Source organism: Mytilus trossulus, chromosome 14 (assembly GCF_036588685.1).
Source record: "Mytilus trossulus isolate FHL-02 chromosome 14, PNRI_Mtr1.1.1.hap1, whole genome shotgun sequence".
NCBI classification, from domain to species: Eukaryota; Metazoa; Mollusca; class Bivalvia; order Mytilida; family Mytilidae; genus Mytilus; species Mytilus trossulus.
In genome coordinates this window covers 38,325,146-38,352,666 of record NC_086386.1, presented here as the reverse complement: position 1 = coordinate 38,352,666, position 27,521 = coordinate 38,325,146, and the positions used below count along the sequence as shown (strand labels likewise).

The 27,521-nt window shown below is 32.3% G+C and overlaps 1 protein-coding gene across 1 annotated transcript; it reads right to left on the bottom strand.

The window, feature by feature from the left end:
* Window positions 1-27,521, bottom strand: LOC134696138 (leucine-rich repeat-containing protein 74A-like). Its single transcript, XM_063557774.1, has 13 exons — window positions 27,255-27,521; window positions 24,755-24,894; window positions 23,331-23,536; window positions 19,924-20,031; window positions 18,981-19,074; window positions 9,354-9,403; window positions 8,959-9,040; window positions 6,341-6,426; window positions 2,904-3,098; window positions 2,397-2,489; window positions 1,807-2,070; window positions 782-867; window positions 1-219 (listed from the first exon to the last, which is right to left on the bottom strand). Exons 1-13 carry the CDS (start codon window positions 27,269-27,271, stop codon window positions 54-56), a joined length of 1,587 nt encoding a protein of 528 aa, XP_063413844.1. The 5' UTR covers window positions 27,272-27,521; the 3' UTR covers window positions 1-53.

The following is a 27,521-nucleotide window of genomic DNA, read 5'->3' as shown; positions in this document are numbered from 1 at the left end:
TCTACAGTTACTGGTATGACTTTAGTATACATTTTGTCCCGTATAAATTCTGATTATTTTTGGCTTTCTCTAGTAACATTTAGAGCAATTCGTAATCTAACAGCTTCTCTTAGCTGTTCTAGTTTGTCAAATCCCTTGAAAAACTTCCTATCTGTCTTTGACTTCATTCTCAATTTTGTGATACGTCTCTGATACTCTTTATGCTTTATTGTCAATTCCCTGTAAGAAAAAGTATAATGGTCATATTTCAGACAACGAGAAGTGTCTGGGTATTTTCAAAGAATATTTGTGGTGGCCAAAGTATTAAATCTGTTTTTAATTAATTAATTAATTGTTATTGATTTAACCTAGCAAAATGCATTCCCCTCATTAACAATAAATACTTCTTTTACAATTCAAACCAAAATACATTGCAGTCTCACTGACTAATTCTTACACCTCTCTATCATAGTAAACAATAAGTAAATTTATGCTCTACCTGATGTTCATTTTGCTAGATTATTTATAAATTCAGAATATATATATTAATTGAATATGAAAACTGTGTTATTATGTCTTAAAAGTGTACATTTTACTGTTTAGTTGATCTCAGCAATTTGAATGCTGAATTTGTCTAAGTTACCATTCTCGTAATATCATTCTCTCATATATATAAATTTTGATTAATGGCTTTTATGTGGTTTGTTTTAATATGTGTCTACCTAAATATTCCATCAGTTTTGTCTTGAATCAATAAGGATTATATTGAGCTTTCTCGTGTAACATTTATTTAAATACTTACTCAAAATCTACCTGTCCGTCCTGATTTATGTCAAGTTTCTTCATTAATATATCAAGTGCTCTACTACTAAGGGGGAGATCAATGCTCTAAAAATCAAAAGATTAAAAAGTAAAATACCAAAAATACCAAACGCCCAGGTGAATTCAAAACCAAAAGTCCCTAAGTTAACGGCAAAACCAAAGGCTGAAACATATCAAACGAAAGGATAACAACTGTCATATTCCCGCCTTGGTACAGGCATTTCCATGTAGAAAATGAAGGACTAAACCTGGGTTTATAGCTATATTTCTATGAATTTAATACACTAGTGACCATTCAAAGATAGTATACCATTCACAGTTAAGGAGTTCCAAAAGAAGACAACTTAATATTGATGCTAAAACAATATTATTGGCTAGAACTTCGCTTGGGGCGTGATCATGTCATGTTATTCGAAAATCACCGGTCGTTACACGAATTAAAAGTCATACAATTCATACTATGAACAACGGAATAGCTTTAATCTAGATTTATGTTTCAACGCAGACTGTCTATACGTAACAGCTGTTTTGTTTGGTACTTAAATTGAAAAAAAATTCTTACAATTACACTAGAAACATAATAATCTTTTGTGTTGTACAATTTGATAACGTTTGCCTTTTTGTGTTCTTGTTATAATATTCTTCATGAAACAATAACAATGATCGTTTCATCGAATTTGCATCTTTTTGTACTCTTTGACGTCGCAAGTTTTACTAGAACAACTACAAATGTATCAAATCGCATTTCATTATTAGACCGACATATCTTATTCACCATATACTTGTAGTTCAGGTAAAGGTGTTTTCTTTTTCCAATTTGCATTGCTATCTTAGTTTATAAAATTTTTCACAATATGCACAAACTTGCAGTTTTAATTTTAGTATATGTGATAGCATTGTGTAAGATTGTCAAAATTTCAACAAAATCTACAAGTTCACTTAGCTGTCGATTAAAACACAACGAGAATGCAACGTTAGAACTGAACTATATATACACCAAGTTACCGTCATTCCTCTCTGAAATTCATCTCTCGTCAGTGTATCACTATGGTCTCTATCAAGATTGTGTAATAAGTCAATTAATCTCAGATTCTTTTGCTTCATATACTCAAACAGTATTGTCATTGGATCATCTGTATCCAGTACACTCGTATGTTCTCCTTTCGTGATTTCATCGTGACGCAATACAACACCGTGTTTAACGCGTATATTTCTCTTTTCTTTCACTTCAGTAAGTAATTTCATAAAACTGTCATCAACTAAAATGTCCTGTAAATATACACCATATTTGAACAACAGTTATCGAAGGCACCAGACCTACAACAACGAAAATAATTTGAATACGATATTTGTCGATTAAATTTATTTTAAAAAGTAATCCAGATGATTTAATAGTATTTCTACATGATGAGTTGCATCATTGGTTTTCATACCGCATCTTCTTGATTTTATTGTTATTAATTTATTTCTTAATGTCGTTTTACAGTTTGAAAGAAATGTATCCAATAACATTTACATGACGAAAAGCTCAAATTGGTTGTATTTGATAACAATGTTATTATTCAATTTCAATGTTATAGGCAACATGTACTTACAGATAAGTCTAAATCTTCAATTGCCGATTCGGAAATAAATATAGAGCGTAAGACATCTATTGCACCATCTGTTGTTAATGGGTTGAACCCAATCTGTAAAAGAAATTTTAAGTATTCAAAATTAAAGGTTTTACACAGCTTAAATTGGGAGGATTCACACACGTTTTTCAATAACACTACCTATACTATCTAATTTGATAAACGTATTTATTGTATCGAGCAAGATCGATGTAGGAAGAGAAAACGTGCAGAGAATTCTACTGAAACTTTTCATCTTATCTATTATCCTTGCTAAATGAAATTATTTCTACAAATGTGCATGTGCAGCCGTAATCTACGTTTTAGAAGATTATTCAGTGGAACGAATATACATATGCTCCTAAATCTTGAACACTCACCTATTTATTGTAATTTTACTAGCCGACATTATTTGGTTATGGACACAAATAATTATCTCCATTATTTCGATTTCAATATTGAAAAATAGTTGGATTGCCAATGACTTACCCTAAGTATCTTGAGAGTTTTATTTTTGCCTACTCCTGGGAGCAGTTGTCTAAATGCATCTAGAGAAATTCTGTTCGAAGTCAAATCTAGTTCTGTTATTGTCCTATTGTTTAACAGTGTTTTGCCCATCTCGTAACAACCTTCCATACCAAAACCATTCCATGCTAGGTTTATAGACTCAATTGTATTATTTATCTGAAATTGAAATAAAGGCAATACTGTTCTTATGCTGAATTTACTTGTTCATTGCATAGAATAACGAAGGAGCAGTTGAGAAAAGCAGATGATTGAATACTCAAATAGGAAGATGTGGTATGATTGCCAATACGACATCTATCCACCAAAGTTCAAATGAATGAAATGTAATCAGTTATAGGCAACTATACGGCCTTCAACAATTAGAAAAAAAACCATGTCGTATAGCCGGCTACAAAAGGCCCCGACATTACAAATATCAAACTATAAAAATGTGAAAATATTCGTCAAAATAGACATGATAAATGAAAGTTATTAACGAAAAACAAATATGACAGACATGAACCAACGACAATCACTGAACGACATGCTCCTACTTTGCAATAGTCACATGAAAATTGAGGCATCTTTAATCATTTTTGTTAACGCTCAACCCACCCCTATTCTAGGAAAATGGTGTATCAGTACAACATAAGATCAAACTATAAAAAAAAACATGAAAAAAGTTTTACTTATTAATCAGATTAAACAGATCGATACAAAGAAAAATAATTAATAAAAACTGAGATCGGACGTTGCAAGGTATTTATAGAACCCTTACAATAAAAAAAAACAACACGAGGTAGAGATCTGAAAGTACTCGCAGTACTGACAGCTATGTCAGAGCCAATAACAACTTATACAAAAATCATGAATTGAAGAGTAGAATATCAATTAGTACAATTCCAGCAGTTACAGAAATAAATGACCTTGTGTAATACTAAAATATATGTATCGACAGATTGTAGTACTGTGGAAGTGCATATGTGTATAACAAAGATCCAACTACGCTGGTGAATTGATAACTCTTAATGCTAAGTTTTTTCAAACATGTTAAAAGTTTGATTAGTTTACCCGGATCATATCTAAATTTCTGGGCTTGGTAAATAAACTCATCATAGATACCAGGACTAAAAATTTTATATACGGCAGACGCGCGTTTCGTCTACAAAAGACTCATCAGTGACGCTCGAATCCAAAAAAGTTAAAAAGGCCAAAAAAGTACGAAGTTGAAGAGCTTTGAGGACCAAAATTCCTAAAAGTTTTGCCAAATACAGCTCAGGTAATCTATGCCTGAGGAAGGAAAGCCTTAGTATTTCAAAAAAATCGAAATTTTGCAAACAGTAAATTAATAAATATAACCATATCAATGACAATTCATGTCAGCACAAAAAATGCTGACTACTGGGCTTGTGATACCTTCGGGGAAATAAATCTCCACCAGCAGTGGCATCGACCCAGTGGCTGTAAATAAACTCATCATAGATACTAGGACTAAAATTTGTATATACAGTTGAAGAGCTTTGAGGACCAAAATTCCTAAAAGTGTTGCCAAATACAGCTAAGGTAAATTATGCCTTAGGTAGAAAAGCCTTAGTTTTCATGAAATTCAAAATTTTGTAAACAGTAAATTAATAAATATAACCATATCAATCACAATTCATGTCAGCACAAAAAGTGCTGACTACTGGGCTTGTGAAATCCTCGGGGAAATAAATCTCCACCAGCAGTGGCATCGACCCAGTGGTTGTAAATAAACTCATCATAAACCAGGACTAAAATTTGTATATAGGCCAGACGCGCGTTTCGTCTACACACGACTCATCAGTGACGCTCGAATTCAAAAAAGTTAAAAACACCATCCCCGTAAAAAAAGTTAAATGACCATCCCCGTAAAAAATTAAGACGTGCTTTTTTTTAGTTTGAAATAATTCGTATACAGGTACAGCAAAACTTGCAAATCAAATCTGTGTATCTAGCGACGAATTTAGGTTGCATATAAATTGTTGTAAAGAAATAACATAAGTGACATGTCAATACGTAGGGCTTAACAAGTAAACTGCGAGCTACTGCTCACTGATGATACCCACGCCGCAAGTGGATAATATTAATAGTGTAAAAATATGCAAGTGTTCGGTAAACAGGAAGTTGTCAAGTGATCAATCATAAAACGCATCACATGGTATAGCTGACTTATATAAATCCTGAAACAAAATTTCAGAAATCCTTGTATTGTAGTTCCTGAGAAAAATGTGACGAAAATTTTCGACTTGGCTATCATGTGTAAAATCGTACAAGTGTTCGGTAAACAGGAAGTTGTCAAGTGATCAATCTGAAAACGCATCACACCGTATAGCTGACTTAGATAAACCCTGAAACCAAATTTCAGAAATCCTTGTATTGTAGTTCCTGAGAAAAATGTGACGAAAATTTTCAACTTGGCTATCAAGTGTAAAATCATACAAGTGTTTGGTAAACAGGAAGTAGTCAAGTGATCAATCTGAAAACGCATCACACGGTATAGCTGACTTATATAAATCCTGAAACCAAATTTCAGAAATCCTTGTATTGTAGTTCCTGAGAAAAATGTGACGAAAATTTTCAACTTGGCTATCATGTGTAAAATCATACAAGTGTTCGGTAAACAGGAAGTTGTCAAGTGATCAATCTGAAAACGCATCACACGGTATAGCTGACTTAGATAAACCATGAAACCAAATTTCAGAAATCCTTGTATTGTAGTTCCTGAGAAAAATGTGACGAAAGTTTCATGGGACGGACTGACTGACGGACGGACTGAAGGACTGACGGACTGACGGACAGACAGAGGTAAAACAGTAAACCCCCCCTTTTTTAAAGCGGGGGTATAATAAGGGAAACAGTAGAATACCGCTTATTGAAAGTCATAAATCAATTTAGAGAGAAAAAATCCGGGTTACAAACTGAAACCGAGGAAAACACATTAACTATCAGAAGTAAACAACAAAACAACAGAAACACTGTAGAGGAATTAAAAACAGAGGACATTGATGAACAAAGGAATTGTTTTGTTGTGAGTTATGCATCAACTTAGACTTGAAATAAGCTTGATTTTTAACTAATAAAACATTTGCTATCATTAAACATTGTTATCACATGTAGAATGTGCGCTTTTGTAGATTTCATACCATAAAATGAACAGGAAAAAAGGAGTTCCATGTATACTGTTTTTGCCACCAGAAAACTTGGGTGTACACTACATACAAGGAATAGCCCACTTTTCTTAAATTAAAATATAAAACTTAACCTTTACAAATAACAGAATATATTTAATATTCGTAGTCATTTTCAGTTAAAGTTTTTGTTGATGAAATGTCTTATCTCCATGACAATTTTTGGCGGTAATTTGTTAAGTATTCCATGTATTTGTTAAAACATTTTACCTGTAAACAGTAACATAAAGAGACAGCCCCTCGTTGTCGAAGATGATTCCAGCTTAGGTCCAGATATGTTATTGTATCATTGCACTCTGAAATCAAGAATAAAAGTTAAAAATCTGAATTTGTACAATATAAATGAGGATATTCAGGATATCTAAAAATAATTCCCTAAAAAATATCATATGCAATTAACAGACATACGATTCATCGGCAAATGATATCACTTGAAATAGGGGAGGAAGATGGTGGATTTAACTAACTCTCTCAATTTATGAAAATAGGTTAGCAATATCGGTCGTTACATTAAATAGTGAATATACCAGATAATAATAACACATGTGAGGATGGAGAAAGTATTGTCAATATTTTATTTTTATTATAGACAGAATAGCATATAGAAAATCTGCCACCGATTTTAGACATGAGTCACAAACACATTGGATTGGTGAATCAATTTAAGTTTGTGATTGTAATTAGTTATCAAAGGTACCAGGATTATAATTTAGTACGCCAGACGCGCGTTTCGTAAAACCTATGTTGTGTCGATTCATTCGTTCTTCCTCACAATAGAGTTCGATAAGTTTTTGCGTAAGGAGTAATCCCACTGATACTGAAGACCGCATAAGGATTGATAACATACAGGAACATGTCGGATTAAACGGATATAAAAAGACCAAATGATATGTTACTTCTGAGAAACCCCATGTGTTAAGTACAAAAAAAAATATTGAGTTCAAAAGCCAGAATTCTTTATTTTCGGCCGTACTTTTTATATCAAGTTCAATTGGATATGTGATTTGTGAGCACTCATGGAAATTTGATTTATTGAGTGATAGCACATTAATAAATATAAAAACACATTGCCAGATAACTTTTCGTTATGCATTAAACAACTTTCACTGTAGAAGAAAAGACAGTAAGATTTGTTATCGAATATCTTAACGACCCATCTATGTATATATGTCGTGTACAAGTTGCGATTTTGTACAGGTTATAACATGTACAAAAAAGTTGTACATGTTATAACTTGTATAATGCAAAAATACAAGTTATAACATGTACAAAAGTACCTCATACATGTTATAACCTGTACAAAATATTGCTTAAAAATGGGTTTAACTTGTACAAAATTTAAGATAAATCTTAATGAAGTAAAATATACATTTAAATTCACCAATGCATAAAGAACAACAATAAAAAGGCCAGAACGTGTCTTTTTCCGTAGAGGAGAATGATCACAAAGTTTCAGGAATATTTGTTTCATGACTTATATTGGCAAAATGTGTTTTCATGTAATTGTATGTTTTATGCAGTCCATCATGGCTTAAATAAGTGTGACACTATTTACTATAAGCTTGCATTTCCTAAATGACAATTACATTAAATACTAGTTCTAGTAACTAAATTCTTCCCAAAAATTTAAGAACAATGCCTAATAATTTTGGGAAATATTCCTCCCTCTCGTTGTATAGCATGCAAAGACTTAAACAATGTCTTTTATGCTTAATCTGTAAAAGCAAGAGAGAGCTGAAATAGTTTTTATTGGACCACGCTTCATTATCAATGTCTTTGGATCTACTCAAACATTTTTGGCCTGCAGCATGTCACTTATGTAAATTTATAACTCATTTTTTTTATAAACTATAAGATCATTGCATGAGGCGAATGTCATTTTGATGTTTTAAATATATATCCTCTACTTTGAAAACATGTTTTTGTGGCCTTTGGATGTTGTCTGCTTCATAGGAGGGTTGTTATCTTTTAGACACATACCCCATTTGCATTCCAAATTTTATTTGTAGACACATCTGTCCTGGCTATCCTCTTATGTCTTTTAGTGTCAACTAGAATGAAAGTATTTTACTATTGCCCTCAAAGTGGGCACTCATAATTATAATTCATCAAATAAAGATATGACCATAGATAGACATAACAGGATCATAAGACATGTTCTAAGATATATCATAAGATATGTCCTAAGATATATTTTATGACAGGTCTTAGGAATGCTTCGTAATACCGACCCTGGCCATTAACTATATCAAAAAAGGACAAAATACACCAACATGAAGGAATCATAAAAAAGTTATGAAAATATTATTGAGGTTAATAACGTCTGTTACGATAATAGAAACATATCCTTATTTTTCGATTTTGTACAAGTTAAAACCATTTTTAAGCAATATTTTGTACAGGTTATAACATGTACGAGGTACTTTTGTACATGTTATAACTTGTATTTTTGCATTATACAAGTTATGACATGTACAATATTTTTGTACACGTTATAACCTGTACAAAATTGCAACTTGTACACGACATATACATATAAGTCTGAAAATTACACCAATATATGTATATCCCGTTCTGATTAAGGATTGTTCTATCAAAACAAAAGAACATCTTCATAGGCTTTGTATTTTCTGAACATTTTATTAACTGGTAAAGTACGTGTTTTATTATCGTATTGCTACTGGGTAATTGTAATCGCTTATAATAAATGTGAAAAATAAAACGTAAACACTATTTATGTCCTTAGCACTCACACAATTATTTTCTGAAGGGTAATGCATTTGGAATACCATACTCATTGACCATGTTTGCATGAGAAGTTTACTCACCTAAAGCTTTACCAAGAACAATTCCTCCTTCCTCTCGAAAACAATTTTTACTTAAAGATAAAGTTCGTATAGACTGATTTTTCTGCAAATAAAGATAATATATGTTATTTATAATGCAACTATTTGTACCCATTGCTTACAAAACAATAACCGTTATTGACATTATTATTATTGTTATTATCTTATTCAGATTATTACTACTTTGTAAAATATTTAGTGTGTCCTCGTTGAATATATATACGACTTCGAATTAATTTCACTAACTTGCAATCATAAATGCTGTTTTTGCAAACATAAAAACATAGAAAAGCTATGATACATCACTTAATTATTGTTTCTAATTTTGTTTTTGTTTAATGAGATCGTTAAACAAACATATAAAATTCTCTACTTACTTTTACTAAATTTGAAAGATGTACAGCATCACCTTCAGTAAATCCGTTAGCTTGAAATATACAATTAAAATGTTATGTGAATTTTGAGACAGCGTAAATACAGAAAGTCTTTACGCTTAATCTGTTGGATGTTTACTGATTGATACTATATATTATGAAAGACTATGTTCTCATATTGTGCTGTTACATCTGTGCTGAGTTGGACTAGGGGTGAGTGCTCGCATAAACTTTGAGGTGTAACACGCCACACAAATAATGTGCCTTTGCCAAGTCAGGAGCAAGTATTTCAACATGACAGACACGAGTTACCTTTCATACCAATTTGGCTCAGTGTAATTTTTTGTGTAAAGGCCTGAATGTGTTTTTTTTTATCACTTTAAAAAAATAAAGGTCACTGCTCACATATGAAAAGTGCAATCCCATAATGTTTTAGTACTTTACACGATTTAACAAACAATTTCAGCAAGTAATAAAACAATTTTAAGTATTATAATAAAAGCGGTAAAGTGGATTAATCAGATGTTATAATCACTTTGTACTGTCTATTTTACCTTCAAGCGTTCCGTGAAATAAACTTTTAGTACTATGATAATGGTGCCGTTTTAATTTTAATATGTCTTTTTGTATCAATATAAAATTGATAAAACATTATAGTTTGGTTTGGAAATCAAACGCTTTTAAATCTTCCATGTTGTTATTTATTAAACAGCTAAGAAATTAATATTTCGGTCGTTATATGATGTCAAACGTAACGCGCTTGTAGATTGATATATTCGATGTATTAACAATTGTTAATCGAATTGTAAATTTTGAACAGCAGTGCACTAATGTTGTCATTGTTTATCTGATGTAACAATTTGTATGTAAATGTTAAACTTTTTCAACAGTCTTTTGAATTGAAAACAAGTTCAAATGCATTGAATGGATGCAAAATACATTAAAACATGAAATCCTGGAACATAATCAGAATATTAGAGAAATGGCAGTTATTTTGTCCTTTTAAACATTTTGTTGGCAGATTTAGGATAGAAGAAGCATTTACTGCAAAACTTAATTGTTAATGTCAAATAAATTTCTAGAAAACATACCAAACCACGCTGATAAATTTGTGTTACCTATGAAGTTTAAAACTTTTTAGCAAATAGTATGTCCGTCCAAAGCAAAAGTCACACAGAATTTATTGAAAGATTGTTTTTTTTCTAAACAAGAGTTACTTCCAAAATATAGAAGGACTTGTAAATGTAATGCGAATGAATAAAACATAATCACTTGAACAGAACAACATTCTTCAACAGCTTATTTTAATATATGTATTTGCGGTCTACGCATGATTTATTGACAGTGCTTGACTTTGTCAGTTTTTATAAACCCCGTAGTTTTTAATTTGCCTATGCTATTTCTAGTTCGATGTCTCAAAATCAAATTTGGCAATAATTTTCATTTTTAAATTGTCATTTAATTTGTATGCTTCTTTTTCAGTTCATCCTTTAATTTACAAACTGGCATTCGTTACAGTTGTCATTTTAAATTGCCTGGGATTTAAATTCAAAAGTACCTCCCAGATTTTCTATGAAATATTTTGAGTAAATGAATATTTAATTATCGTTTACATTATACCAATTATGGTATGAGATTGAGGATTGTATAATTATAGTGGTTGGGAACTTTTGTGCGAATTTATTATACACTAAATTCAACTGCTGAGGTGGTTAATAGCTTCACTTCCTGTGGGTTTCATTTACATTGTACATACACTTCAGTGTACGTAATGCACGATTTTAACAATGGGTGTCATTTTAATTATACAAGCACTTAGTCAAATTATGCAGGATTAAAACAAACAGCGAACCTGGTTAAATAAAATGTAACGCGCAAGTCCTTAACTGATGTAATTTTTGTCGTACATATCCAACAATCCTCATTGAAATCAGTAGAACGTAATGCATATTTAAATGTAGTATTTTTATCGTAATGCTCCTTCCTTTGACTGAACATTATGCATAACTATTTGCTACAATTGATTGTCTGTAATATATGATTAATTAAAACAATTAGATAAAACATCAGTGACAGGTAAATATGCCCAATTGTCTCATCACTTTACAGATAAATAATAATGATACATTGCTTTGATCAATCAACTAGGTAGCAATGAAAATGTATTTTCATTTAAGTTCCATTAAATTTTAACTAATATAATGCAAAAATTGATTGGTTTTAAATGACATTATGTGTTTATGGTGTTTGTATTTACATGTATGAACCATGCTTCAGCCCGCCACTTTTCTTAGCTGCCGGTTCTAAGTCCAAGTGTAGAGCCTGTGATTAAGTTGTCATTGTTTCATGTCTGTCATTTTGTATTTCTTAATAGTATTGTATAAATCTGGCCGTTAGATTTCTCGTATGAACGTTTTACACATTTCATTACGAATTTGTATTGCTGACATCACTTTAAGAATTTTTCTCATTGTAGAAGGTCGTACGGAAACCTTTAATTGATTATATTTTGTCATTTAATCTCAGGTGGAGTATAGGTATCTCATTTGCAATACAAGCAATTGTTTTTATCTGTATAAGGGACGAAACATCACGTTTAAGATACACCATAGTTGATAAATTCGGTAATATACTAAAATAATTGAGAATGAAAATGGGGAACATGCCAAAGAGACAACAACCCAACCATAGAGCAGCCAACAGCAGAAGGTCACCAACAGGTCTTTAATGCAACGAGAAATTCCCGTACCCGGAGGCGTCCTTCAGCTGGCCCCTAAACAAATATAAACTAGTTCAGTGATAATGAACGCCATACTAAACTCCAAATTGTACACTAGAAACTAAAAGTTAAAATATTGAAACACTAACAAAGGCATGTTTTGCGTTTGTTGCAAGACGATAACCGCATCTTATCTTTTTAATGTAAAAGCAACACCTAAGAAAATGATTATGAGATGATCCTCAATGACTTATCAACATCGTTTTTACACTGTTACGCTATTGTTAACGTATTATTAATGTTGAAGACAACAATTATATTTTATATTGTAAATATGATTAATTATTGTTTTATAACATATCATAATTGTTAAAGTGATGACTTATCTACTTTCCCAATAACATATATAACTACTAACACAAAATGCAGGCGTCACCTAAAACACTTCAATATTCGCAAACCATATAACTACTATATTGACAAAGTCATAGACAGGTCATTTCGGTCCACTTAATGCTAAAAGTAGCACTTTCATTTTTTAAGAGGTAAAGGACAAGGGTTTACAGGTTTAACAGTTTAAGAGGTGTTTTTTTTAATAAATCTCAAGGTATAAATATGCAAAGAAACATTCTTGACAAAATTGTTAAAAGCAATAATGACTTTCCTTTTATATATAATATAACTATAAAAGATTACGTGATATAAATAGTTAATCCATTCTTGAAACAGAAAGTTTTTAGCTATTAAAGTTTATTAGGGACTACCAATATAAGTCTGAAAACTATTGAACATACCGGGGCAAGCGAATTTATCAATTACTTTAATTTTGAAATTGAAAATATCAATTACCGTACATCAACTAAGTGCGATAACTTTATAGTTTAAATGAATTTCTCATTATAATGAATAATGAATAAGACTTCTATATCCTAGTTATCAGAAAACAAAGCGTGCTAATGGAAAATATTAATTTGAAAAAACACTCTAATTTCACGTCTGACATGAAAATGAGTTGTATTTTAGCTATAATATGCAATTAGCGATAGATATTAGATTTTTTCCCACAGAAAGTAACCAAAGTTACCGTGCAATAAATTCCAATATTGCACTAAATCTTCAAAATTCATGACGTCATCAACGACAAAATCTTAGTTCAAACCCGTTTTTACTTTCAAATATTATATTGTTATACAATAAAAGGGTAATTGCATGAAAATTTGGGAATATTGTCCCTCGTAGAACATATATTTGCACTCGCAAGCTCGTGCAATATAAAGTTCTACTCGGGACAATATTCCCCAATATTCATGCAATAACCCTATAGTATACCAATACAGTAATAATCTAATGGAAATAAAGTTGCGTATAGTCAAACGGAACTTACTTTCCAAGAGTTCATTGACAAAATATACAGAAACGAGTTTTAAATCATGATATGAACCATTTGACGGTCGAATAAATCTTCATGCATGTCAAGGTTCAATCACCAATATCATGAGCAAGTACATTAACGTTACCAATTTTTATTGCACGAGATGAATATTTTGATAACTGTAGTCTTTTTTTACTGACCCAAAGAAACAGAATGTGATCCCGAGAAGCTGAACGTACACGTTATTATTGCCTGCTTCAGTGTGTAACGGTTTAAAAAAAAACTAGGAAGGTTTCATGTTATTCGTGGCTATTAATAGGTACCAGGGTTATGATTTAATACGCCAGACGCGCGTTTCATCTACATAAGACTCATCGGTGACGCTCAAATCAAAATAATTATGAAGCCAAACAAGTATTTAACAAAAGAATTGCAAGTAGGTCTCATGATGATATGTGACAAGTATATCTATCTAAATTATAATCCTGATATCTTTGATAACTATTGTACTATAATGTCAGAGCTGCAAATTTCAGCGGAAAGTTTTAAGTATCTTAAATATCAATATACTCTAGTACATAAACTAAATCAGGCAGTAAACGTTATGTGTAATCAAAGTCAAGTTAGCCTTTTTCCGGAGAACTTACTGCTACGGTGAATTAGATTACTAGTATATGATGAATATTTCTTAAAGCAAACCTCTACATCAGTTTTTGCTCTTATTATCGATATGGTGTTTTCTTCTACTCAAAGAGTTATTAGGTACAAGCAGCAATGTCACCATGTTTAACTGTAATCGGCGTTATAAGGTCACCATAACTATCTTTTGAAATTGGGTTGCAATTTCAATTATTTTCTAAGAAGTTACTTTTAAATAGTGTAAATGATTAGACTTGTATATACCATATCGATTTATTAAAAATTCTATTATTCGAAATTTACAAAACATGTTTGCATATACATTGCTAAATCATGTATGCCAACAAACCTTTCAATATCAGAGCAAAATCAATATAAGGCTAGTTCGTTTACAAACAAATATTATGTTTTTGCATTTCGATACCAATCAAATAGTTGGGGCTTCATTAAATAAGATGTAAACATTTCTCTACATCTTCGGTTTACAAAGCTAATTAATACTGGAACTAGTTCCATATGAATGTTATTCATTCGAGTCCAGGAAGTGTTATAGCATTAGTAAATTAAAAGAATCAAGGCAAAAATTTCACACGAAATTTTACAACTGAACAAATGCAAGAATTAATATTCAGAATAAAATCTCATTCCATTCCATACACCTGAATAATATCTAAAAAAAGATAAAACGAAGTTCCGTTTATCTATAATCTGACTTGAGTATAATTTATAATGCACAGTCAAGCATGAGGAAAGTTTCGACGACGTCAAACTTCAATCATATATAGGATACATGTTAACGTTACAAGACGTTTCTGAATCTTTCATTTAGATATAGGAAGCAAAATATAAATTAAACATATATGTTCAGACAGAAACAGTGTGCATTTTATCTACACATACATTGTTCCCATATAAAGATTGAATAGATACCGGTGCTGGTGGGCTGAGTATCATCATTCTACGGCACGGAATTCATGAAAAACACACCTTTCATATCCTTTAACAAATTTTGTTATTATTTACATACTTAGTTTCCAGTTTCATCTGGAATAAATCATTGTAGATGTCTTTGGCACTTCTTTTGCCGATGGTTTTGGTTATGAGTGTTTTCGATTAAGGTAGTAAAGAAAATTTCGTTTTTGTTCATTTGTATTGTTAGGTTTTAGAACAATTGCTTGTTTCTGAATCCTTTATATTAGTTCATTGTATAATATCGTTTAATGTTGATTTATTAGAATATTAAACTAATGAAAGTTTATCTGTATCAAGCTTTTTTTTTCATCATGAATACATCTTAAATAAACGAGTTATCGAAACCTATTAAAAGGAGTTTAATTATCTTTGTCAACATTTTATGTGCTGCAGGGATCTCATTTATCTTTTCGATCTAATCAATTTAATTCTCACGGCATTTTGAAATTACTTTTATTTAGAAAAAAATATACAAAAAATCCATTGGTCCTTAAATTTAAAACAAAAAAAACGTTATCTTCTGTTTTGATTTTTCTGATATTGAACTTGTAAGCTCGAATCTCTAATTTGGTATTGAATTTAACATTTCTAACTTAAGACATTGAATCTGGAACTATCCTTCTATGATTTATCATTTTTTTTCTCCATGGCGTATGCTTGAACTTCTCAAAAATATATGTTTAGCCATAAAATATAGTCTAGTTAATCGTGAAATGATAAATGATTGAGCAATGACATTGTACAAAGAAAACCCTCCAAATAACAATATTGATAACTAAATTGTTTTAAATGCTCGTAATTACGGCAACATAACGAAACATATATTGCTGGATGTAATATCCTGCACATGTATTGAATAACACTTCAAATTTGGAACTAAATCAATATCACTATGTACTTTCAACAATAAAATCATGTTTATTAAATGTTAATTTTCATGCCAAATAAGATTTCATTAAAATTGGAAACATGTAACACCACTTCCCTCGAAGTTCGTTCTTTATACAAGTCTAACTAGCGTGAAATGTATTGTTACATACATACCTCGGTCTACTGACCGAGAAATCATCAGTTTTCAAAATGTAATTGTATTTTCTAATGTTGACGGGTTAAAAACGATAGTGATCTAAGGCTAAATAAAAGTATTGGCTAAAATCGAAGTTAATCGATCCTTTCCCTTTTAACTAGATACAAAGGTACGAAGGAAACCGTGATGAGCAACGTATGCTTGAAAATATTGTTTAAACTACGAATACTCCACACATATAGGGATTCTGTCTTTTGATAAAAAATAATTTAAATGATTAGAGGGAAAGGTATGTCTTGAACAAAACTAAACAAGGACATTCAATTTACCTAATTTTAGGGAAAACAATACAATTAAACCGTAGTGCACTCAATATTGCATTTATCAAATAACTATTAAGCGATATAAACCGGTCGCGATACGGTGTAGATGAAAACAACGGTTCTTGCAGGTTAAGTAGTTTGTATAATATTAAAAAAATATTTGGACTGTATTCTAATCAAATAAAGGCAAAAGTAGTATACCGGTATCCAACAGTCATAAATCGATTGAGAGAGAGAAAAAATCCGGGTTACAAATTAAAACCTATGGAAACGCATCAAATATCAGAGGAAAACAAAGGAACAAAAGAACACTAAAATGCAACAGAAACAAACGCCAACAGCCATTGAAATGAACTTTTTGATATAAACTACCATATTCTTTACTTGGAAGAGGAAATTTTAAGAAATACAAATGGTTTCATGGCTAGGCAAACCTCTCGTTTATATAAAAATGTTTAAAAATATCGCTAAAATGACTACACTATTAAGTGACAAAAATACAGAGCAAACACACACAGGAAAACTTATTATAGAGAAACGCAAAAACAAATAATGCAATAATCGATAAAATTTACAAACCACAGAACATCTACGTACTTCTTCCTTAAACGAGAGACACACTGGAACATCACAAACAGAGAGGCACTTACGTAACGAACATGTAATCTCGAAGATTATACAACTATTTTTTACAATACCAGTCTTTTTTTTGTCTTGGTAATGGTGATATTGAAAGGCAATTTTATAATTATTTGGACTACAACGATAAGACATTACACGTTATCCAACCGAAACCATAACAGAAAACTTCAAAAATAAATACATGATTGTTGGGTGTACAAATTACTGAAACACGTCGTATAACAACGCAAATGCAGACACGGTATAACAGTCATTCTCAATTTTACAGACATATCGTATATATTAACCAATTCGAGATGGTGTACATAAAATGTACGGAATGTCATTTTTAAACTATCCTCCTCATAACACTGTTGGAACCGTCTCTACGTAACAAGCACACCCCTGTATGTCAGCCTGTATAGTTTCGACCATAACGTATCAATTGAAATATGAAAATATCATACGACGGATCAGAGGGTATGTTACTGCTGAGAAATTTGAATTTTGTAAGTTGAAATCATCTCGATTGCTAGGGATTTTAGTGTGAAGTCGACAATAACTGCTATATAATATAAAACTCACTCAAACATTCGATTTACCCTTGGTTATAAATCGATTGTGTTTAAATTTTGTAATCTCTAATTTTTCTTTGAACTGGTTTGTTGACAGATGTATGTATTTTCACTGTTCTTTATTTGTAAAGGTTTGTCTGTATTTCTACAAATTTTGATATATGTTCTGGAAATACTACTTCATTTTTATATGGTTGTTTAGATATCATTCCAACTTTTTATGGTTGGGGTTGGAAGCATCATTCCAATTTTTTCATCATGAGCTTGTCAGTTGCGAAAAGCATAATTTTGTGCAAACAACATAAACAGGGCTGAATTCAGATGTGAATGGTTTCACGATGTTCAAATCTGGCATATTGGCATAGAAATCCTTTTAGTTAAAAGGCCGAAACTGAGTTAATCGGATAAACGCCAGTGATGTCTCGGTTTTACTCGTTGTTCCCCATATTGCTCCGTCAATATAACAAGGATGTTCAATGTCGTTGTTTCTTAGGAGGTTCTGAGCGAATTATGTTTCATGAGTACAAATATATCTCATAAATTAACTATTACTCTTTTCAGTTTATATATATGTTTTCATTGTTTTTGTCTCAATAACATAAGACAAAAAAGAGAGTTTAAAGATTCAACTCTCAAAACAGTACCTGAAGTTATTATAAGTCTGTTCAAAATAGCACTGTTTTTAAAAGGTGATAAATAAAAGAAGGTATTGTAATTAACCAAGATAGTGAGTTGACACTATAACCTGTACAATCATTTGCAAAAATACGAGGACTATTATAAAATTGAGAATGGAAATGGGGAATGTGTCAAAGAGACAACAACCCGACCAAATAAAAAAAAACAACAGCAGAAGGTCACCAACAGGTCTTCAATGTAGCGAGAAATTCCCGCACCCGGAGGCGTCCTTTAGCTGGCCCCTAAACAAATATATACTAGTTCAGTGATAATGAACGCCATACTAATTTCCAAATTGTACACCTTTATTCGAATTCAATGATGACAAGACAAAAAGTTATCATTTAGTCAGTACATAGGAAGGGACTAAACTTAAATGTTTTTCTTTAGGGGCTAGCTGGGCCCCTAAGATGTTATTGTCAGGGACCCACTTGAAATTTTAGGAGCCCACTATTCTTTATACTAAAAGATTAAAGAAATCTGAAAATTACTTTTTATATACTAACTAACGGTGTTCCAGCTTGAATCTCAGGGTAGAAGGGTGCTAGTTTTCTAAAATGGGCACTTAAGGGCAAAAACACATATTGTAAGGGTACTTTGTATAAATTACCTTGAATATTGCTAGCTATAGGATCAGCTGGAGAACATTAGTTGTATTTAAATCTTATTCAGGAATTAATATGTTCTTTAGACATAGAACTTACCAGATATATCTAGTTTGGTTATTATTCTGTTATTCGATAAGGCTCCATCGAGTAACACAGCACCTCCCGTCGATAGGTTATTGTTACTTAAATTCTACAATTAAACATCATTGTTATAGCTAAGATATTAAAATTATTCATAATCATATTCTCCTTATAAAAATAAGTTCCCAATACATAACATAGTTGTCTGGAGATGACGAGGAGAGACCAACTTTTCCGGCAGCTAGTGTTTTCACATAGCGAAACTGTAGAAAGGAGAGTAAAAGAGTCCAGGATTTCTATAATAACTCAATGATCACACACAAGGAAAAGTTTCCCATCTCCCAAATCCCAGGAATGCATGGACCTAAGACAAATTTGGCAATTTGGTCAGAACGTTCCATTCCGACTTTTACATTAGAATGTATAAAGTAAAATCACACAAGTACTGAACTCAGAGGGAATTTCAAAAAGGAAATCTTCTTATTAAATGGTAAAAATAATGGTTTTAAACAACTGTCATTTTCTTGACATGGTAAATAAACTCATCTTAGATACCATGACTAAATATAGTATATACGCCAGACACGCGTTTCGTCTACAAAAGTCTCATCAGTGACGCTCGAATCCAAAAAAGCTAAAAATCCAAATGAAGTACGAAGTAAAGCAATTTTCAAAAGTTTTACCAAATAAACATTGTCACGGTGATATGAAATATTGTCTAATTACTAAAAAGATTTACAAAACATTTTTTTTCAATTTTATCATTTTCTCTTAATTTGATAAATCTAAATAAGAAAGGTCAGTGTTCATACATGTAGCCTTGTTAACTAGATAAATAATTTTCAAAACATCAGACTTTTAAAAAAGAAATCGTGTAATTTTTTCATGTAAAAGAATTGCGAGAACTTATAAATAGTATATACAATGTACTAAATATAAGAATGAAATGACTACTTACTAAATCAGTAATAACAATATTTTCTTGCAATGTTTGTAAGATATGCGCCAGTCCCTCACTGGTTATGTCGTTATTAGATAAGTTCAATCGCTGTACCGTTGTGTTACTCTGCAAAAATCAGAGTAGAAGTTTAATAGGTATAAACACAGTCAACAGCAAATATATTGTTTGTCCCTATGTGAAATTTTACTTTTTTGTTTTCGTTTTTTCATATTTTTATTACTATCAATACGTCCTATGAGAATATGGATATGAGCGGAGTCCTTCATTTTCTGTTTTTATTGAATGGTAATAATATTTTTCTTTATCTTCAAAAATATACTTATTCTGTAAGATTCTCTGACAATGATTTTAAAATTAATATATGGTGTAATTAGATGATTTCGCTATTCAGTACATCGTGAATTTCTGAAATCAGTATTCAGTTCCTACATCATTTTCAAAGTTTATATATACTCTTGCATCTCGCTTTCAATATTCTTAGATATTTGCTGATTTCTTTCTATTGATTATTATTTTGGCCATCACTGTGCATTCTGTATATCCCGTTATAGCTTTCTCTTAATACTAATTGTATTCTATATTTCGTTATACTGCAAGACTGGAATGAAAAATGAAGAGTTCTTTATCTTTATTGAGTTGATGTTTTTTTATCCTGAAAGTTTTTAGGAAACTTGAAAACGTGTTTTATTAGAACCTGCAAACCATTTAAACAAAATGGAATAAATAATAAAATTAATGATCGGTTTCAAATTGATTAATACTATTAATGTATTAGAAATATGATACAATGACTGATTTCTTGAGGTTTTGCGGTACAAATTGCATAATAAAGACAATGGACTAAAAAATAACACTGACAGTCTTTGTCCCAAAACAAATGATCTATCGTTTGATATTTTAACTGGTCTTTCTTTTTGTTTTTAGAATTTAAAAAACAACATTTGATATTCGATTTTAAATAATGTAATTGTAGTGCTCAGTGTGTGCATCAAACCAACACAGAAAAACAGTCGTGAAATCTCATCAATATAAAGTTTGTAATGATATATTTTCTACAAATTGCTTCAGGTTAAAAATCAAAGTCGCTATAACAATACAAAGTTCATCAAACGTTAATTGATTTAAAAATATAGATTGATTGATTGGTGTTAAATGCCACATTCAGTACTATTGCGCTATTTTATTGGATTATTTTGTATTGGAATAGGAATCAGCTTTATTTGAAACGTGTTATGTTTTTGGTTGAAGGAACATGCTGAATAATTTTTGCAATGCATGTACCTACCACTAGTGTGATTGCTACTGACTTCACTACTACGTATACTAGTACCCACCACTAGTGTGATTGCTACTGACTTCACTACTACGTATACTAGTACTCACCACTAGTGTTATTGTTACTGAATTCACACCACCGTGTACTTACCACTAGCGCTTTTGCTACTGACTTCAAACCATCATGTGCAAACCACTAGTTTTATTGCTACTGACCACATCATCGTATACCTAACAATAGCGCAATTGCTACTGACTTCATACCATCGTATACCTACCACTCGTATTTTAACTACTGACTTCACACCATCCTGCGTCTACTCCTAGTGTTATTGCTACTGATTTCACACCATCGTGTACCTACCACTAGCGCTATTGCTACTGACTTTACACCATTGTTTTCCTACTACTAGCGCTATTGCTACTGACTTCACACCACCGTGTAACTACCACTAGTGTTATTGCTACTGACTTCACACCATCGTGTAAAACCCACTAGAGTTATTGCAACTGACTTCACACCACCGTGTACCTACCACTAGCGCTTTTGCTACTGACTTCACACCATCGTGTACAAAACACTAGTGTTATTGCTACTGACTTCACACCACCGTGTAAAATCCACTAGTGTTATTGCTACTGACTTCACACCACCGTGTACCTACCACTAGTGTTATTGCTACTGACTTCAAAACACCGTGTACAAAACTGAGTTCACATCATCGTGTACCTACCACTAGAGCTATTGCTTCTGACGTCACACCACCGTGTACCTACCACTAGTGATATTGAAACTGACTTCACATCATCGTGTACCTACCGCTAGTTTTATTGCTACTGACTTCACACAATCGTGTATCTTCCTCTAGTGTTGTTGCTACTGATTTCACACCATCGTGTACCTACCACTAGTGCTATTGCTACTGACTTCAGACCAACGTGTATCTACCACTAGTGATATTGCTACTGACTTCACACAATCGTTGATGTACCTCTAGTGTTGTTGCCATTGATTTCACACCACCGTGTACCTACCACTAGCGCTTTTGCTTCTGACGTCACACCACCGTGTACCTACCACTAGCGCTTTTACTTCTGACGTCTCACCACCGTGTACCTACCACTAGTGAAATTACTACTACCTAACAACACCGTGTACCTACCACTAGCGCTTTTGCTTCTGACGTCACACCACCGTGTACATACCACTAGCGCTTTTACTTCTGACGTCTCACCACCGTGTACCTACCACTAGTGATATTACTACTACCTAACAACACCGTGTACCTTCCACTAGTGATATTGCTACTGGGATCACACCACCATGTACCTACCACTAAACACCGTGTACCTACCACTAGTGATATTGCTACTGGGATCACACCACCATGTACCTACCACTAGTGTTATTGCTTCTGACGTCACATCACCGTGTACCTACCACTATCATTATTGCTACTGACTTCACACCACCGTGTATCTACCTATAGTGTTGTTGCCACTGATTTTAAACCATCGTGTACCTACCACTAGTGCTATTGCTACTGACGTCACACCACCGTGTACCTACCACTAGTGTCATTGCTACTGACTTCACACAATCGTGTATCTACCTCTAGTGTTGTTGCCACTGATTTCACACCATGGTGTACCTACCACTAGTGCTATTGCTACTGACGTCACATCACCGTGTACCTACCACTAGTGGTATTGGTACTGTCTTCACACAATCGTGTACCTACCACTAGTGATATTGCTTCTGACGTCACACAACCGTGTACCTACCACTAGCGCTTTTGCTTATGACGCCACACCATCGTGTACCTACCAGTAGTGTTATTGCTACTGACTGTAAAACACCGTGTACCTACCACTAGCGCTATTGCTTATGACGTCACACCACCGTGTACCTACCACTAGTGTTATTGCAACTGACTTCTCACCATCGTGTACCTATCGCTAGTTCTATTGCTACTGACTTCACACAATCGTGTATCTACCTCTAGTGTTGTTACTACTTATTTTACACCACCGTGTTCCTACCCCTAGTACTATGGCTAATGACTTTACATCATCGTCTTCCTATCCCTTGGGTTAATGCTATTGATTTCACACCATCGTGTACCTACCACTAGTGCTATTGCTACTGACTTCACACCATCGATGCCCAATCCGTGATGTGATAAATCTATATAGGTTCTTTTAAGTCGACGAAAAAAGTAGGTAGATGGTACTTTATCAAAATAACGACATGATTTGACATAGACTTGCTGACAAAGTATTGTACTATGTTTAACTGAATGATTTCCCGGGAACGACAACGATTGGTTCTCATCTGCAAAAGAAAAGTCGCGGAAGTAAATTCGATAGAATAAAGCAGATTTGTAATATAATAAATAATACAATGTATATCTAGAATAAAATAGCATGGTTATCTTTTATTTTGGTAGTGTATAAAAACTATCTTAGACTTGATATTGATATCTGTAATCTAAATTATAAGGGGTTAAAAAAGGAGACGGTATTCAATTCACTAACTATTTTTATTTTATCAACATGTCGAAATTAAATTTATTTCGTTAAATCCGTTTTTAAGTGTTTTTACAACCAATTGTAGACTTCGGGGTTAATCTGATTGTATCGCAATATAGGTGTGAACATTTTAAATTCTATTTTGACAATAATTCTGTAAATCATACAATTCAATCACTTTAATGAAAGTCACTTCAAAATTTGAAGATTGAACTGTTTCAAGTGTTTATGGGACTTCTATTATTGATAAAATTTATTGCTGGCATGACCTCACATAAATGTCGTTAGTCATCACGAAATTAAATCATTGACTGTCCCGAAAAGGTCGAATATTTCATATTGTAAAAAAGATGTGAAAATTATGTAATTCATCATGAAAAACTATCATACTAAATATGATATTGCATTATCATCATGAATTGACAATTGGTATTTTAAACATGTTTTTCTATTCTCGGCTATATACCAGTGCTCGTTTTGTATTTATTTGTAAACGTTTTTGATTAAATATGAATTTTAAATAAATTAGCATTGTTGTTGTCGAAATCTTTCTACAAAAACATCATTTAAACAAACTATAGAATAAACATTCACCCTTAATATATATATATATGCAATGCATCATTCAAAAACGTATCAAAATAAAATGTGCATGAATGATTATACTTAAAATGCAGAAAGACGTTGCGGATTCAGGGAGAGTATTTTTGTATGGGGACATAATTTATGGTTTGAACCTCCCTTTTATATGACTTGTATGTGTTGGGTTCCCCTTTTAAAAATGGCTTGATCCCTATCCGATATAGGGTTAAAGGCACAGCCAATGTGTACCAAAGTAAAACACATATGATACACGCGATCAAATGGCGCCTCAATTTTGGGTGTTATCTGCTCTTTCGTTGAGTTATTGTCTCTTTGACATATTCCCCATTTCTATTTTAACTCTTTCTGTTTATATTAATTGGATATAAAAACATGTCATATTTACAATCCCGACAGAACTAAATACCAAACAACTCACCATCGGAGGATGTAGAATCAGAAGACGAGTAATCAGAGTCTCCTAGATCTAGAAATTCATCATCAAATTCATCCTTTTGTGGAGGCTTTGCTGGCTCAGACTTTGGGCGTGTGTAAGATTTGAAACGAATCCTTCTATTTCTGAAATAGCAATGGTAAATTTAAAAAAAAATCAATAAGTATCATACATTTAGTCACTTATAGCAATATCACTTACGTAGTGTATATAAAAAATGCAGTATAGATGATTATGTTGTAATTTGTACGTGTCTTTTTGGTATATTTCATCTTTATGTCTATTCTATTCTATCATAAAATGATTTTTTGTTATACCTCGCAGAGAGATATAATATGCCTAACCAAAAGGGTTGACCGGGGTATAGCATATGTTTTATCAGATGATATATTACCAGCCACGTCTTGTCGGAATAGGGACTTAAAAACTGGCGAATCGTGTGGCTATAAAACTCTACTATTAACTCTAGGCTTACCATTTATGTATAAAATCGTTCGTAGGGCGACATGACATGAACGTGATTTCCTGTACAATGTTAGAATTATCACAGTCTTCAATATTATACGATAAAAAGAAGTTTATTAATTGAGCCATGAACAGAAATGTTTTACAATGTTCAATTTGATTGAGTCGATATTGACTGAAACTACTAGATATTTTACAACGAAATCATGGTTTTTCAATTAATGTAATTTATCGCTTAAACTTAGATTTTTTATAATCAACCTCAATAAAATTGAGAATGGAAATGGGGAATGTGTCAAAGAGACAACAACCCGACCAAATAGAAAAAAACAACAGCAGAAGGTCACCAACAGGTCTTCAATGTAGCGAGAAATTCCCGCACCCGGAGGCGTCCTTCAGCTGGCCCCTAAACAAATATATACTAGTTTAGACAGAAATGAGTGAATTGTTATACGGATCCACCACGACAGGCCTAGCTGCCATTTGGACGTACAGCGGCCGATATCAGAGTGATCAACTTCTAAATCTGCAAAAGTACTTTGAGCTAGCTGTTTAAGTAACCATACATGCAATAGATTACACATTGTTTCTTATATTGTTTAACAGATAAATGTTTCTTCTGTAAATTTTAGTGAATTTTTAATAATTTTTATAGAACACTTACATGTTCTTTTCCGAATCTTTTGATTGTTTAGTAATGGAATTTTAAAGGACAAGGTACGATAAGGTCCGTTTTTGGCCCGCCCTTTTTTCTCATTTTTCAAATTTTGTTTTGGAAAGCTACTTATCAGGTTAAAATATTGTCTTAGATTTGAAGTTTTCTTATCATACCTTGTCCTTTGGTAAAATTGAGTAAGCACGCATTCAGTTTACTTGAGCTACAATGATGATTGTTAGAAGAGATTTCTATAAAGCAGTCAGTATTATATAGATCATTGATTGCTTTTAAAGAATATACCCTGAAGAATATTCCATTAGTTGTTTTCTACATTATACACAATATAGCTAGGAATTATCAATACCCGGGGATAATTGGAGCCAGTTTTCTTCAGAGTTAGTTATAACACTAAAACAAAAATCAAACATTGTCTTATCGGGGCCTTTTATAGCTGACTATATTCGGTATGGGCTTTGCTCATTGTTGAAGGCCATACGGTGACCTATAATTGTTAATGTTTGTGTCATTTTGGTCTCTTGTGGATAGTTGTCTCATTGGCAATAATACCACATCTTCTTTTTTATAAACTCATAGAATTACGACAAACAAGTACCAAACAAATCATCACTTCCAATGCAATGATAATTGACTCGAGGTTACATAATGTAAGAAATATATGATCTTTTACATTGCTTATGTTTGACGATTATGGTTCAAGAAAGATCTCTATCAAGACAATACAGCCGAACATGATGAAATGAACGAAAGCACACATCTATTGTCAGAAAACACAGTGAGATATCCTGTTTCTATCTACATGTGTTTCTATTGTAAATGGTAGATTCAGTTTAATTTCGATGATCGAGAAGGTGTTAATAATAATTCCCCGGTATTTTCAATATTCAATGTTTTGATAACCTTCAATCATATTTTTCCACAAAAAAAGGGGGAACATCACACACTTGCACATAACCATGGTTCATGTTGATATATTCGTATGTTTTTAGCGAATATTTCTTATTCAATGGCACAGACTGTGCTCACTGAATGTTGTTTGCTTTCTTCTATTTGTATTTTGGGGTGTTATTTTTTTCCATCCTTTATTTTAATGATACTTTTTTTTACAAAATTGCAGGTCTTTCCCCTTGATTTGGAGTTGACAAATTCTAATTATTTACACAAAAGGAGATGTGGGATGATGGTCAATTATTAAATCTACTACTGAATATACAAACACCATTAAGGTATACAATACAAACACCATGTAAACAAAAGTCAATATTTAAAATAAAACAGTATTTCCTTTCAATACTGATAATTTGATGTGTGGAGGTTATAAAAACAATTAAATTAAAAACTAACCTTGATGCTGGTTCCATTAAAATGTCCACTTTTACAACATTTTTAAAAATACTAATGTCTTTGACTACGACTGATCCGCCTGGTTTTATTTAAATTGTCTCGGCATATTACACCTTGAATGTTATTTGCATCCTGTGATCAATACACCATCATTTAAAGTAGACTTAAAACATTGTGTTCGTGGTAATCTATTGAATTTTAAACAGCCCTGTAGGTTTTACACTTTCCTGTCGATAATCACAACAAACCAATATTTATATTACATTC